The following is a 15,625-nucleotide window of genomic DNA, read 5'->3' on the forward strand; positions in this document are numbered from 1 at the left end:
GAGGACTCAGCCTGTCTGCCGAGGACGTCTTGCATGGACTTGTGCTCTGCCGGGGCCTCTGACCTCCAGCTGCCCTGAACTTGACAGAAATTACTGACCTGGGACTGATCCATAATTTCCAAGTACCTCTCATTAGAGGAGACAGGCCCTCAATCTTTTAAAGCAAAACCTCTCTCCCAGTCCCCGAGAGGCTGTCACTTAAAAAACAAACAAAAAAAATCGCAAACTAAACTAGATATCTGTAGCTTCTACAGCTGCCTTTTATTTATTTGTTTGTTTGTTTTTTAGCTCTTTGGCAGATTTTATTAATCTGGCTGTTTTTTCCCTCAAATCCTGCCATTTGCCTACTTGGCCCCCAGACTTGGCACTGGAAGGCCGGGTGTCCAGTTGGGGACTACTGTGTGGCTGATGAGAGGGGACTGGCGGGTCAGCTAGCCCAGCTGCCCCTTTTAATAGGACCGTGTTGGGGGCCTAGACTCAACAGGCATGTGGTGAGGCCGCTCAGCCCGCACACCTGGCCAGCTGTGGCGCGTTCCTCCCGGCTACGGCGAGCACATGCACACGCCCTCCACGCGCATCTGGGGACAGTGTCACCCGTGACCACAGGGCCTGCCTTGTGCTGTAAAGAGCCCCAGGCCCCGTCTGCCTCCACCTCCCGCCTACAAAGAGGCCTCATGCCGAAGGAAGAAGACGGGAAAGAGACAGGGACGGAGAGGAGGTGACACGCTGCTCACTCTTTAGCGTGCGGAGCCAAGCTGGCCCACCCACCGGAGACCGATGTCACCAGGCAGGACGACCATGTCTTTTCTCCTTGGGTCTTGGACGTTTCCTTCGGCCCTGAAATGACTGTGCCCAGCGAAGCGGGGGAAGTCTGCCACGGGGACAGTCGGCATGAGCCAAAGTCACAAACCCCCGGTTGTGAACCTTCATTGGACAGCAAGGCTCGTGATTCAAACAGAATCATACACGAATCTCCAGCAAACAAATCTCCTGAAACAGAGTAACTCTAAGTTGTGCATGGAGGGAGGAACCCCCCACGCCTCCGTCCCCTTGCTGGTCACTTCTCCAAAACGCAGTTCCAAAACCCCACCTCGTTGTGCTCACAGTACAAAGAGGAAAAGGCAGTGATTCCTTACAGATGAATGGAGGCCCTCCCAGCTTCCCCCCGCTGCTCCCACTCCCTCCCCTCCCCAAGGCAGGGCAGGGCATGACTTCCAGCACCTTCTTTCCTTCCCGCTCTGCCTCACTAGATCCAGACTCTTGCCTGAACATCACAGGGGACTCCTCTGTCGGTTTTAAATCTTTCATATAAATGGCATCATCCTTATGTTCTATTCCGTAAATTCAACTTTCTTTCCCCGGCAGCATTGTTTTCGAGATTTCTACGCGTCGATTCAGACAGACCTAGAGCAGTGCTGTCCTATACAACTTTCTGTGATGATGGGAAAGTCCGTTGGTAGCCACGGGCCACATGGGGTCACTGAGAACTTGGAATGTGCTCAGTACAACAAGGGGACCCAATTTTTTATTTCACTTAATCTTGGTTACTTCAAAAGTAAATAGCCACATGTGGCTCGTGACCACCATGTCGGACGGAACCTCTCTGGGCCGTCCGTATTAACAGAAGCAGAGCGTTCCACTGCACGAATTTAGCACCTTTGGTTTGCTCAGTCCCCACCAATGGACATGTCGCGTTTCTAATCCCTCTGGTCCTGTGACCGTGAGGATTCTTGTACACAGCTCTTAGTGGACATTTTTGAAAGTCCTTCTAGGGTCTCCATCCAAACACAGACTCATTGGTTCAGGGGAAAGCACATGCCCAGTCTTTCCAGGTGATGCCCGATCGCCTTGAGTGGTCAGACCGGTCACCGCCCTTTCTAGACGTCCCTGAAACCTCGAATGTCAGGCTCATTACCGTTACTGCCGCCAGCACGACGGGCACAGAATGGCCTTTTCTTTCTTTATTCCCTGGTTACTGTGCTAGGATGAGAACGCCTCCTGCGTGTGTTGGCCTTCAGATCCCCCCTCCGTGAAGGGCCCATTCATTTCTTCTTCTTCCTGTTTTGTGATTGCGTTGGGACACTTTCATCCCCAACCTCCAACCGCATCTCTGCCTTATTCTTTGAGTCTCTGCCTGTATGTTATCCCCTTAAGAAGCCTTCTCTGGCCCCAAAGTATGAGTCCGATTCTCTGTATTATAACCTCTTATAGATCTGGTGGGCTCGGTCGGTCGGTGCTGCGTGCGACTCTTGATCTTGGGGTTGTGGGTTCAAGCCCCATGTTGGGTCTAAAGCTTATTTAAAAAAAATAAAAATCTTAAAAAAAAAAAAAAAGAAATCTGGTACTTCTTCTAGTACTCAGCACAACTATAATTGAGTAATTAGTTGTGTGATTATATTTCTATCACTCTTTTCTGGGTCTGTGATAGCAGAGGCTTTCTAAACTCTTCCAGGCTCCTGGTGCCCAGCACAGAGTCCAGGACATCATGGAGACACAAACGACTGTTACAGAAGCCAAAGGACAATGGCCACATCTTACCCCCGAAGCCAGGACACACGGGCACCAGCTCCCTGATGGCAAACTGTCATTCCACCGGCGGTTTTCTGTTGAAAACAGATCACGCTTTCCAAGGAAGCATAAAAAAGTAAAGACGGAGCAAATACACAGGGTCTGATTCATGCAAATTACCTCGGCACCAAAGAAGTTAAATTAGAAATCAGTCACAGATGGAACTAAGACAATTGCCTGGAAATTTATAAAAGCGCGTTTATAAATCACTAAAAGACCAAAGAAGGAAATCTGATAGAAATTAGATGAAAAGAGAACGGAACAAAAATAAATATCCTCCAAACCCGAAACTGAGAGATCAAAGACAATGAAGAGGGCAGAGAAGTTGCTCTTCTGGGTTATATAAACGGTGTTCTCAGGAAAAGACGGAGTGAGGGGTAATTAGCTCACAGAGGACTCGAGATGCCGGGAAGAGAAGGACAGAGTGGCCTCAAAGAGGGAATCAGGAATCACGAGCGAAATTAATGAAGAGGGGAAGGTACCACAAGGCAGGGCTCAAACGAAAAGCCGATCCGTTGGAAGTGGACTGGGAGAGCATGGATGTGTCCAACCTTGTGGGAAATGGAATCCAGGAATCCAGATCCCACCGGGGGCCCGGCAGGGTCACAGGCGGCGGGGGTGGACGCGGAAAAGGCGGCGGGTGGGCTGCTGGCTCACTCTGCGGGGGCTGAGCCCAGAGGCTTCCCACCTGGGCTCTCACCGGGAGATGTGGATTCCATGGCGTCCACGTTCTCTTCAAACCTGGGTCTTTGGGAATCTTTTATTCTGGTTCGATGGCAGAGAGTCAAGAATTAGGGATTAGGGATCCCAGGACCAGCGGTGGACACTAAGCTCTTCTGAGATCCGACGGCTGCTCAGCGACCTGCCTCGTCTTGTCCCCCAGGGGCACCAATTCGCTTTCCCTTCTTCTCATTTGCCCAGATTCTTCCCACCACGGGGCTTCGGTAGGTCCCCACATCTAGGACATTCTCTCCCCATCATCCCCTGCCCAGCCCGCTCACCTTCTCTAGAAAGGCCTTCCTGCCCCCCACCCCCCGCCAGCTGGAGTTAAATCCCCACCCATGGGCGCCTGGGTGGCTCAGTGGTTAAGCAACTGCCTTGGCTCAGGTCATGATCCCCGGGCCCTGGGCTCCCTGCTTGACGGGAAGCCTGCTTCTCCCTCCCCCACTCCCCCTGGTTGTGTTCCTTCTCTCGCTGTGTCTCTCTCTGTCAAATAAATAAATAAAATCTTTAAAAAATTTAAAATAAAATCAAATCCCCATCCACAGTCCTAATAAATTGCCACTAAACACGCGTTGTTTTCCGCGGCCACCCTCCCCACCCTGCCGTCCTGCAGGGTCCATGGGTGTACGTCGCTGCCCGTCTCCCTCACCGGCATGTCCCCACGTGTGTCGCACGGCGGAGGCACCCGGTCCCTGTCTGGGCAATGCTGTTTAGATGCTGCCCATCCGGACAGGTGCAGGGCCTTGGCCGATGGGGGTAGAGCTGTGCCCGCCCACTCCGCTCCCGGAGCTACTGGCAGGCCGGCTGTTCGCCTCTTATTTCCCTGCGTGGACCCTAGAGCAACTCAGCTCCATTGAGCAGAGCTGCCTCCTGCCAACGCCGTCACAATTTCCTAGCTCCAGGCGGAGGCAGACCGTGGATGGCTTAATTTAGAAGCATCTCCGAAGGAATTCCTTGCTTCGAAGCTCTTCATCCTGGGGCTCCAGGGGTCCGTGGGGTCGTGACCACACACGGCTTGAGGCCTGACTTGTAATTAGACTCCTCATCTCTGGCTGAGTTGCTATTTTAGGAGGGGAGTGTGTCTGCGGGATAGGAGCCACAACGTTCCCAGCGCTGACTCACTGGATTCGTTTCACGAGCGTTTATTAGGAGAGTCGAGTCTCTCGGTGAAACCTGGGGCAGTCCCACAGCTCTGGGTTTTCTGTGCGACGGGGGGAGCGACTTAACCTTTCTGGGCCTCTATTTCCCCATCTGTAAAATGGAGATAACGTCTGGACAGTCTGGGGCTTGTGTGAAATCCGTGCGCTGTGGCTGGCACATCTGAAGGGTACAGAGGGGCACCCTGCTTCCTGGCATTCTGAGAGCTGGACTTCCCCTCTCCAGGGACCCTGGCTTCTGCTGGGGAATTTGGGGATTTCAAGGGATCCAGCTTCCCTTCTTTCTAAAGACCCCTCCCGCACTGGGTGCAAGGTTTTTCTTGAGTTAAGCTTTAGAAGAACCTATCAGACCCAGTCACACAAATCCCCTTTGGTTTTCACCTGGGACACACACACCAAGCAGCTATGTTTAAACATGGCCCCATGCCAGGCACTGGGGGTCCCCACACAGGACAGGTGCACACCCTGCTTTACAGGGCTCCAGGGCTGGGTACTGGCTTGAGCTCCCTGTCTTGGATGACCTAATCCCATAAGGTTCCAGCTGGAATGCGAACTCATGGCATCAGAGACCACACGTGGCACGCCTTCTGCCTCTCCCACGTCCCCCAGTGCGGCTGGTCACATCGTGTGTGCCAGAATGCGTGGTCGGCCACGGGGGTGAGCCTCCTATGTTCAGAACGTCCCTCTAGGAAACCAAAGGGAAAATGGAACTGAATGCTAAAGTACAAAACGTCCCAGTCATCCTTGGAATACGGTAGGCACCTAATGCGAATTTTGTAGATGAATGGACGAGTGAATATTTCTTTCCCACTTAAGTTTCTAAGTAAAAGGGGACTGCACAGAAGAAAATTTCTTCTAGGTTCTCTTTCATCTGATGCTGGTTTTCACCCGATTATCTCTAAGCTGAGCAGCTCCGTGAGGCTGGACCCTTCTGCCGTCTCCTTAGGAGACGGGAGCGAGTGCTGAGCCTCCTTCCATCCAATCTACACCATGTGCCACCCTCCAAGACCACCCACCAGCAGCACCAGATCAACGTCACCCACCATCAACACTACCCACCATCAGTACCACCATCCACCAGTACTCCCCACCGTCAACACCAATCCAACACCACCCAGTACTCCCCACCGTCAACACCAATCCAACACCACCCAGTACTCCCCACCGTCAACACCAATCCAACACCACCCAGTACTCCCCACCATCCACCAATCCAACACCACCAGTACTCCCCACCGTCAACACCAAACCACACCACCCAGTACTCCCCACCATCAACACCAAACCAACACCACCCAGTACTCCCCACCGTCAACACCAAACCAACACCACCCAGTACTCCCCACCGTCAACACCAATCCAACACCACCCAGTACTCCCCACCATCAACACCAATCCAACACCACCCAGTACTCCCCACCGTCAACACCAAACCAACACCACCCAGTACTCCCCACCATCAACACCAAACCAACACCACCCAGTACTCCCCACCGTCAACACCAAACCAACACCACCCAGTACTCCCCACCGTCAACACCAATCCAACACCACCCAGTACTCCCCACCGTCAACACCAAACCAACACCACCCAGTACTCCCCACCGTCAACACCAATCCAACACCACCCACCAAAAGGCAACAGCACCACGTACCACTGATGCGGACTGAATCGCCCAGGGAATGGCTTGGAGGTTGTAGTTATTTCCTGAGGCTACCATAACAAATCATCACAAACTTGGTGGTTTAAACAATAGAAATCCATTCTCTGGCAGTTCTGGAGGCCAGAAACCCCAAATCAAGATGTCAGCAGGGCTACACTCCCACCAAAGGCCCTAGGGAAAATGCCTCGTCGCCTCTTCCAGCTACTGGTGCTCCTGGCATTCCTGAACTGTGGCCACATCACTATGGCCTCATGTGGTCCTGTCCTCTGTGTCTATGTCTTCTGTCTCCAGCATTCTTGCCAGCAGAATCAGAACCTTCTTGAATAATTCAGGATGTTCTCATCTTGAGATCCTTAAATTAATTACATTTGAAAAGGTCACATCCTCTGTTCCAGGGGTTAGGATGTGGACATATCTTTTTGGGGGGTCACCATTCAGTCCCCTACAAAGGCCAGGGGGGATATGTGGAATTAGCAGAGATGTGGGCTGCAGAGTTACGCTTCCCTGGCAGAGCCCAGCCTCCGGGGAGCCCTGCCACTCTGCCACTCTGAATGCTACAGGAGACCCTGAACACATAGGAGTCCGGGCATCGGAATCAGCCAGGGAGCCCACGAGGTGTCTGGAGATCCTAAGTGCCAGCCTTCCTGAGCATCTCTAGCTGCCTTCTGGGAAGCACAGGTGTCCGGAAAATTGTATCACAGTGTAAAAATCAAGCCATCCCTTGCCAGAAGGGACACAAAGATACACCGTAGAAGCCTTTTGTTTGTTGGCTATTTTATTCCCGCACAAAGTGTAGGGTCTTCTCTCTTCCCAATAACTTGTGTGCGGCAACCTGGGGACTTTTCTGAAGCTGGAGATGCAGCTGAGAACAGGATTATGGTTTGATTGACCAAAAGAAGTTGAGCACAGGTGTGGAGCCCTGGGTCCAGGAAGGCATCAGGTGACTTCGGCAAGGACCCTGCCCTAAGAGGACTCAAGAGCTTTGGAATTGGGCTCTGGCCCTGCCTGGGTTACAAGAGCCCCAGAGATCCTGATGTACATCCAAGAAATTCAAAACCTGAGGCTAGGGCTGCGGTGGCTTCCGGAAGTGCTGCCACACACAGTCAGCCCACGGGGGACTTGGACAGGGTCCACAGATCTTAAGTGGTGACCCACACCACTTTGTACGTTAGGACTTGGGGTATTTTTTCCCCCCAGAGGAGAAGGTCCATGACTTTCTGCAGAGTCGCCAGAGAGTCTACCTGCCTGAGAATGAAGAACGTGGTTTATGTCCTACAGTAACGCCCGAGTCAACCCACCGCCACCTGACTTGTACGAGTTCCTACTTCAGCAGCCCCTACCCCCTTTCTCCTCAAGCGCGAGTTGAAGGGGTTGGGGGAGGCACCCAAACAGGGTGTGAACTGTGGGTGCAACAGAATTTTCTAGCAAGAATCCACAATTTAGTGTCCAGGGATGGGGGGTGGAGGCTAAAACAGTTTCTCTGACACGGATTCCCTGTGCAGCCAGCCTTGCACAGACTGCTCTGGGCCTCAGTTTCTTCATCTGTAAAATGGTGAACACATTCAGCTTGGGTTCCACTGGGACCTCAGGTATGCAGATGGTGAGCACATGCTCCTAGGACCTGAGGCCAGACAGCCCACAATAAGGGTCTGGCGGACCCGAAGTGGTGACTCAGATCTTGGATTCGGGGGCTCCCGGGCGCTGTCCCAGGCCAGGTCACATCCGCTCCGCACCTGGTCTCAGGGGAGACATTACCAGTACTGACTGCCTCGCATTCTAACGGAGAAACACTCTTGGATCTGTCCCCATGTGTCCTCCGGAAGGCTGGCATTGCCCTCGAGGCCTCCGGCTCGTCACCGCGGGGCGCTCACTCCTCACTTCCGTCCTTCTCACCGTGACTCGTGTCACTGTCACTGCTCGAAGATGGAAGCGGGGGCTGGTCAGGAGAGCAGGGGAGCCCCGGGAAGGAGCTGCGAGCCCACTGACCTGCCCTCTCCCGTCCACAGGTGCGTCCCCACCTCAGCACCTTCCCCACGGAGGCCGATCGCCAGAGGGCACTGAGAGCCCACCAGGACGAGCACGCGGTGCGCCAGGGGACCCTGCGGATGGGCAACTACACCCACCCCTGAGGCCTGCCAGGTCGGGCAGAACGGTCGGTCGGAGGAGCTCCCCCTTCTCTGCCCCGCTCACGTGAGACGCCCCCTCCCCCCGCCCGACTTTTATGCGGGTCCTGCTTTGGCAAGGACCTCAGGTTCAGGTCTTTGATTGGTTCTTTTTGGTAAGAGTCCCCGCCCCCTTTTAGGTTAGCCAGAACACACATAGCCCCAGGGACCCTTCCGTTAGGATTCCTCCTCCTGCTGGAGCCCCCCCTGCCCCAGCTCTCCGGCCCTCCTGTGGGGAGGCGAACCCAAACCCCAAACTGCTGGCAGCTGCCAGACTCCAGCCAAAGTGCCGACTCCAAGGCTCTGCCCTTTGAGTGTGAAAAACCCCCATGTGATTCCTGCGGAGAGCACTCCTTTCATATCCCGAGCAGGAGTGTAACTGCTTTGGGGATGCCTGATGCCTCCTCGGGCCAGTACTCTCTCTCAGGGACCCCTGACAACGACCCAGGGCCTGGCCGCCCCCCTCCACGCCAGGCGCCTGTCCATCAGGCAGGCCAAGAGGGGCTTCTGCGCCCGGACGGACCTTGGGAAGGCCAACCCCGCCCGAAGGAGCGAGCTCTCTGGGCCCACAGGTGGGCGGATGAGGCCCAGGCTGAGGAACTTTCTCAGCCACGCTCCTGGGCACTTCTCCCCTCCAGCATTCTTCACGGCCTCATCTTCTCCCCGAAAATTCTATGCTGCTCTATTTTACATTAAAATTGCTGTTTGTCCTCCTCCCGGCCGTCTCTCTATTTAAACCTACCACGGGTGTGAGAACCCAGCTCACACCCGATGGTGTTCCAAAAAGTGTGCCCTTCGAGGCTGGTTACCTTCCTCACAGATCCCAGCCGTGTCTGCGCGAAATCAGGCCCAGGTTCTAAATTCACACTGGTCTGAAGATCCCAACTGCGGATCTTGGACCCAGAGCGGCCCCCCGACCCCGCGGGGACCTCCGACGCTCTCTTCCCACCGCCGCTGACCTGTCCTCGCGAGCGGCGGGTGCTCCCTCTCACCAACACGGCCGAGGCAGAACACTTGGTTTTTTCCCACCAAACTTGTTTCTCCCTCAGCGTTTCCCATCTCATTCGAGACGCCACCATCAACCCTGCCGCTGAAGCAAAAATCTTCATTGCTCTGTTTTTGTCCTCTCTCGCCTCGAATCCAGAGACAAGCCTGTCAGCGTCGCTCCCAGAAGACCCCTTCCTGGCCCTCCTCTCCAAGTGCCACCACCGTGTCTCTGGAGAACTTCCCCTCTCCCCACTGCCCTCCAACCATGCTCTCCACTGAGCAGCCCCTTAGCATTCCAGCAGCTTCTGCCGCCCTCGAAGGAACCTCCACAGTCCTCACCCAGCCCGCGGCGCCCTCCGTGAGGCCGTCCCTTCTGGCTTCATCTCCCACCCCCGGTCTCCTTCTGTTCTTTGGTTTCCCGCAGCCACAGCCCTCACTCCTGCCTTAGGCTTGCCGCTTGCTTGTCCCTTGCCTGGAACACCTGGGTCCCCGCCCGTCACCTGCCCACCGCTTCTCATCATTCAGATCTTAGCTCAAAAACCAAGTACCCTAACTCCAAACGCAGTCCCTGGAATAGCCACTGGTAAAATTCACGTCAACTTGTTTTATCCTCGACAGAATAATGATGCCTGCTTTACTGCCTGTCTCTCCTCTAGCTGGGAGGTGGCACGGAATCAGGGACCTGAGATCCCAAGGGCCCGGCATATGTAAGCACCAGCAGTAACTGTGGACGGACCCCCTACAGGCCGAGGCCAAGGCCTGGAGACGTACCCAAGCCCCAGTCGGGGGCTTACAGGTCTGGTTGGATTCCTTGATCAGCCGTCCACCCCCGCCCGATACATGCGTGCCTTCCAACGCCACACCAATGCCACACACGCTAACACCCCTCAGACGCCAACCTACTCCCGGGACTGGAGATCCTCCTTCCACCACAGGAGCCACAGGGAAACCAGCACCCCTACTGGTTTTGGCTAAAGCCACCCTGAAGCCTTCTGACCCGCAGGGAGCAGGGAGCCTGGTGTAGGAGCACAGGAGAGCCCAAAGGGCCTGGCCACTGAGCTGGCGGCCATCCCGTGTGGTCAAGAGCATGAAGCCCGCCCTCATCACCAATTTCTGTGTGCTCTTGAGCAAGTGTCTTAGCCTCTCTGGGCCTCACCTGTGACATAGGACCCTGGCATGGTACAGGACATCTCCTCAAGCTAAATTAGAGCACGATTACAGTCGAGAATGTGTTCACCAGGATTAGCAGAGGGGCTGGCACTTCGAAGCAACAGATTAATGGGAATTATTTTTTTTAAAGGTTTATTATTTATTTGACAGATCACAAGTAGGCAGAGAGGCAGGCAGAGAGAGAGGAGGAAGCAGGCTCCCCGCTGAGCAGAGAGCCCAATGGGGGGCTCGATCCCAGGACCCTGGGATCATGACCTGAGCCGAAGGCAGAGGCTTTAACCCACTGAGCCGCCCAGGCGCCCCAATTAATGAGAATTATTGTCTTCTCATTAATAAAGCACTCTGAAAGGGGGCAACCAAAATCCTGGGAACAATTCCGGGATGAGGGTGTGCTTTTAGGAGCAAAACCTGGGGCACCTGGGTGACTCAGGTGGTGAAGCGTCTGCCTTTGGCTCAGGTCATGATCTCAGGGTCGAGGTACCGAGTCCGTCTCTGGTTCTCTGATCAGCAGGGAGCCTGCTTCTCCCTCTGCCTCTGCCCCTTCCCCCTTAAAAACGAACAACACAGGAATGGAAGCCTTTGTGTCCAGGTGCCTCAAGAAAGTACAGATATTTTGAATTTAACCCACTTTTTTTGCTCTTAAGTCCCCCCCAAAAAGGGAAGGGGGCACACCAGGACGCCGAATTTCCTGAGGGACCGGAAGTTATGCACAGAAGGGTGGGCAATCTTGCTGGGACACAAGGCCCCACTGGGTCTGTTTTGTCAAGGACCTGGGCCAAGGGGTCAATCCAGAGTGGGACAGAAATAGCGACGGGGTGTGTCTTTGGCTGACGCGAGCCTGTCGTGCTCCAGCTTGCGTGAGACCTGCTGGGACTGGGGCGGATTCCCCGGGGAGCGGCACCCTCTGCCTTGGCCTGGAGATCCCAGCTTCTGGGTGCTCCCCCCACCCACCGGCGGGCCTGTGCGGCTCGGACCAAGAGTACCTCGGCTCCTTGTCCTACAGCGCCACCCTCTGGCAAGTCCGAGTCAGAGGCTGCCGAAGTTCCTGGTCTCTCCCTCCCCGCAGTCCCGCTCCCCAGCCTGGTCCTTCCCTCTTCATTAATTATTCGTATCCGCACAAAGCCCGGGGTCGGATTCCGATCGATTCCATCTTCTTGGGTGTCCAGTTACATCAGACCAAACACTTGTGCTCGCTTGCACTGACCCTGACTGGGGATCCCCCGACCGAGGGTCCCCCCAGTGCAACTGGGGGGCTCTGCCTGCCCTTCAAAGACCCAGGGTAGAGTCCCTGCAGGTTCTAGCCAGGGGGGCCTTGGGAACCGCCGGTTACCTCCCTCTAGACCCCTGCCCTCACTTCACAGGTGGAAAATCAGCAAGACCCACGCGGTCCAGAACCTGCTCCCAAAACTACTTCTCCAAGGTGGGCGGGAAGGGGGAGCGCGTGGCTGTGCATCCGTCCTAGTCAACCACCATGAATGCCACGCGAGGACAGCCATCAGCAGATACTGCCGTGTGTCCCTGGTTTTGTACCTCTCCCTGCTGGTTGGCATTTTCCGTCCTGGTTGAGTTTCTTGGCAATATCCCATCAGAGATTTCACCAAAGAGGCCCATGTGCGCTGCCTTCCACCAGCCACAGGGAAGCAGCTGGAGCCTCACCAAGTGCCCTGTGAGGTTCATGCTGCAGAGCCCTTGGTGTGGGGCGGGGGAGCTCAGGCGTAGGTGTGAGAGTGCCGAGATGGGGCCTTTGGAAGCAGGACTTGGGGGGGGGACAGGGAGGGGCTTGAGAAACCATCCAGTCCTGCCACCCAAGACAGGGCTGCAGAGTGACGTAGACACCAGACGGGGACTGGGACGGATCTCCTGGGGGGTAGATGTGGCTTTCTGTTCCTGCTCAACCCCCACGGACTTGGGTCCACCTCCAGGCTTTTTAAAGATTTATTTATTTGATACAGAGAGGTCACAAGTAGGCAGAGAGAGAGGAGGAAGCAGGCTCCCTGCTGAGCAGAGAGCCCGATGCGGGGGCTCGATCCCAGGACCCTGGGATCATGACCTGAGCTGAAGGCAGAGGCTTAACCCCCTGAGCCCCCCAGGCGCCCCACCTTCCAGGTTTTTAAACCTGAGCCCAAACCTCATCCTTATTCATTCTCTCCCCTCCTCTCCCCTCCCCTCCCCCCTTCCCTCCGTCGCTCTGTCTCTTGCACGGACCTAACCGGGTGATTGTTTCTGGGCCAGAAGAACAGAGACTCCGGAGTCTGAGGGTCGTGCGGGATCCTTATGGGGTGGGCAGCAGGAAGCCAACAGAGATTCCTGCTTCTGCCTGGCAGGGCGTTGCTAGCAGCTGAAGAGGAAGCCTGCTGGGAGGCCGCATATTCTACATCCAGGCCCTGGGCTTGGGCCTGGGATCGGGACAGAGATGGTTTGGCTTTTTGGTTCGCCTATCCCTGGGCTTCAAGCAGTGGTGGCTTAGAAATCACAGCTTTAGGGCGCGAGAGAAGGCACATCTCCATGGCAGCGAGCGGACCCGAGGCTCACATGCCCAGGCGGGGTCTCGGGGAAGCCAGACAGGTCTGTTTCCAATCAAGTATCTTCTCTTGCGTTTGGCTTTTTGGGCCCAAGCAGTCTTTTTGCTGCATTTCTTTTTACCTGGGAAATGCTCTGATGTTTGAAATCATCATTAAAAGAAAAAACGTATAAAAACTAGGTTGGCTTTGTACATAGGCTCCCAGAACTGAATGCAGGTACACTTTAAACTTGAATCCACACAGGAGAAATGATCTGCGGAAGGGAGTTTAGATGAACGGGCACCACTGTCCTTCTTGGATACGTGAGGCAGGTCCTTTCTGTCACAATCCCCCGCGGCCCGGCCAGGTCTAGCATGGTGCCCCGGCCCGAGGGGAGGGGGAGTGCGTGGGAACGGGGGGGGGGGGGGGGGGGGGGGGGAGGGGGAGGAAAATCATGAATCCGCTCTCTTCCTGGTTTCAGGAGCTCCATGGGGTTTTGAGCTAAACTAACACAAATGGTTGAGAACAGCATGACCTTGAGGCCTACAAAGTGTCCAAATCCTTGTCCAACCCATCTGTTTGCAGAGCAGAGAGATATTAGCATCCAGGCCTGGCCTCTGTCATCCAAGTCCCCTGCCCACCCCACATTAAAAACAGGTTTTAGCGGGAAGGCCCTGGGCCAAGGCCGGGGAGCTGACCTCCGCTGCGGGGGCTGGCGAGGCAAGGTAACTGGCCAGAGAAAAAAGCTTTGGCTGTTGTTAGCGGTAGCTGTACCATGAACTACATAATCACTCCGCTCTGGGATCTGAGCCCAGTGCAGAGTCCTCACGAAGACCAGGTAAAGGAGCAACATTATCCTCATCTTACAGCTGAAAAAATCACAGGCTCAGAAAGGGTTTGCTCAAGGCCACAGAGCAGGGCTGGGACCACAGTGAAGCAGAGAATCAGCATTTCTAGGACTACCCCCAAACTCGGGAACCGAGACAATTCTTTAAAGCAATATTGTTTTAATCAAAATTTTAAAATCCCTGATGGGCAGAATAGTTAAGTTTCAGTAAAGATGTCTCACCGGCCTCCCCTAGGTCCCAGCTTGGACTCCGGAATCAGGATTCTGCTTCTTCAAATCTAGCCAGTTCTGCAGTCCACAACCCCAACCAGCTGCTCCGGCCGCACCGTGCTGCCCCTGGTCCCAGTTCCTCAGAACCTTGAATGGCATTCCAGTTACAATTCTCCGTGAGCAGAGAAGACCTGAGGGTCATTCTCAGAAAGCTTTGGGCACATCTCCCCTGCGGGGCTCTGCCTGTTGAGACAGGCAAAGAAAACGGGCCGGAACACCCCTCCCTCCATGCTTGGGGCCTGGTCGCATTCGGGGGAGAGGGAGGTGAGGCTGGGAAGAACCATGACCCAGCCAGAGGCCCAGAGACTCCCAGGCCCATTCTGGGGGCAAAGCCAAACCCAAGCCGAGAGCCTCGGGGTGGGAGCAAGAGGACGTGTGGTCTCCTTCAACACCATCTCCATCACCACCTATGGGCCTCTGCCACCCACGGCCCTCACTACAAACCTTCTGACGTTTAACATCTTTGCACCAGAAGGAGAGCTGGGGTCCAGGCCAGAGACATGGCCTGTCCAGAGTAAGGTTAGAGCCAGAGCCCAGGTCTTCTGAAGACTTGTCCATGCAGCTGCCCTTCCTGTCCCTGGAGAAGAGTGACAGCTCCTCCTCTGTGGCTGTCTCTTTGTCTGTGAGTGAGCAGTTTGGGACCTTCCAGGCCTCTGGGTCCATGGAGAGGCTGAAGTTGTGTGTGTGTGTGTGTGTGTGTGTGTGTGTGTGTGTGTGTTTAAAGCAGCCTCAAAGGTCTGGGGAGGCCTAAGGACAGGAATTTGAAGCTCTAAGTTCCAGGAGGAAGTGGGAGGCTGGGGAGGAGGGTTTGGAGTCCAGAAGAGGGAGCCTGGGCGCTGGAGTGGCAGTTCCAACACTTGGGTTAAGACTGAGTAGCCCTTGGAGCCTGGTCTGGCCCCTGGGAGCCTGACACTCATTCACTTTGCTTTCCTTGAGGCCCCAAAGCCCCTCCAGCAGGTCCACTTCCTCCTTGGGGAGGGGGAAAGAGGTCTGCCTCCTGCTGTGTAAATGGCGCTCTCAGAGGTTAGGTCACTTGCTATGGTTCACACCCAGCTTCGCTGGACCTCAAAGCCCTTATATCCTTCCAGGACTGACCAGGCTCCTTTCTCAAAGGGTTGGGTGGATCACCTCCTGCCCCAGGAACCCCTGGATGCTTAGTCCAAGGCCACTTCTCAGGCACCTTCCCAGCTAAACAAGAGCCCAGGTGAGCACACACACATTCAGGCTGTGGACAGGCTGAGGTGGAAGCAGCAGCCAGGTGATGGGGAAAAGAGAAAGGAAGTGGTCTGCTGGCAGAGCGGGAAACACCCAGATGGGAATACAACGAGGTTAAGGAGACACTGAATCTCAGAGAAATTTCCAAATAAATTGCATAGCATGTTCTATGTGAGAATAGACCATGAACATTCAATACCAATGATAGTACCCTAACGACTTGTTAAATATTCCTGGGCTCTAAGGAGCGCTGAGAAGCTGGCCAGGGCTGCATGAAGTTTGGATTCACGCTGTTCTTTTCAACTGTAAAAGATCCATTCTTCCACACACATTCCACACGCCCCGCTGCAGTTCTGATCAT

The 15,625-nt window shown here is 55.0% G+C and overlaps 1 protein-coding gene across 1 annotated transcript in view; it reads left to right on the forward strand.

Annotated features, from left to right (window-relative positions):
• CFAP77 (cilia and flagella associated protein 77) overlaps positions 1–8,990 on the forward strand; it is a 121,616-nt gene extending 112,626 nt beyond the window's left edge. Inside the window, exon 6 of the mRNA XM_004757064.3 lies at positions 8,119–8,990. Within this exon, the coding sequence (XP_004757121.1) occupies positions 8,119–8,241 (123 nt within the window). The 3' untranslated portion in view covers positions 8,242–8,990. The remainder of the gene's footprint in view (positions 1–8,118) is intronic.
• Positions 8,991–15,625: the final 6,635 nt, after the last annotated feature.

This window comes from Mustela putorius, unplaced genomic scaffold (assembly GCF_011764305.1).
Source record: "Mustela putorius furo isolate JIRA1106 unplaced genomic scaffold, ASM1176430v1.1 tig00000596_pilon_pilon_pilon, whole genome shotgun sequence".
In the NCBI taxonomy this organism is placed as follows: domain Eukaryota; kingdom Metazoa; phylum Chordata; class Mammalia; order Carnivora; family Mustelidae; genus Mustela; species Mustela putorius.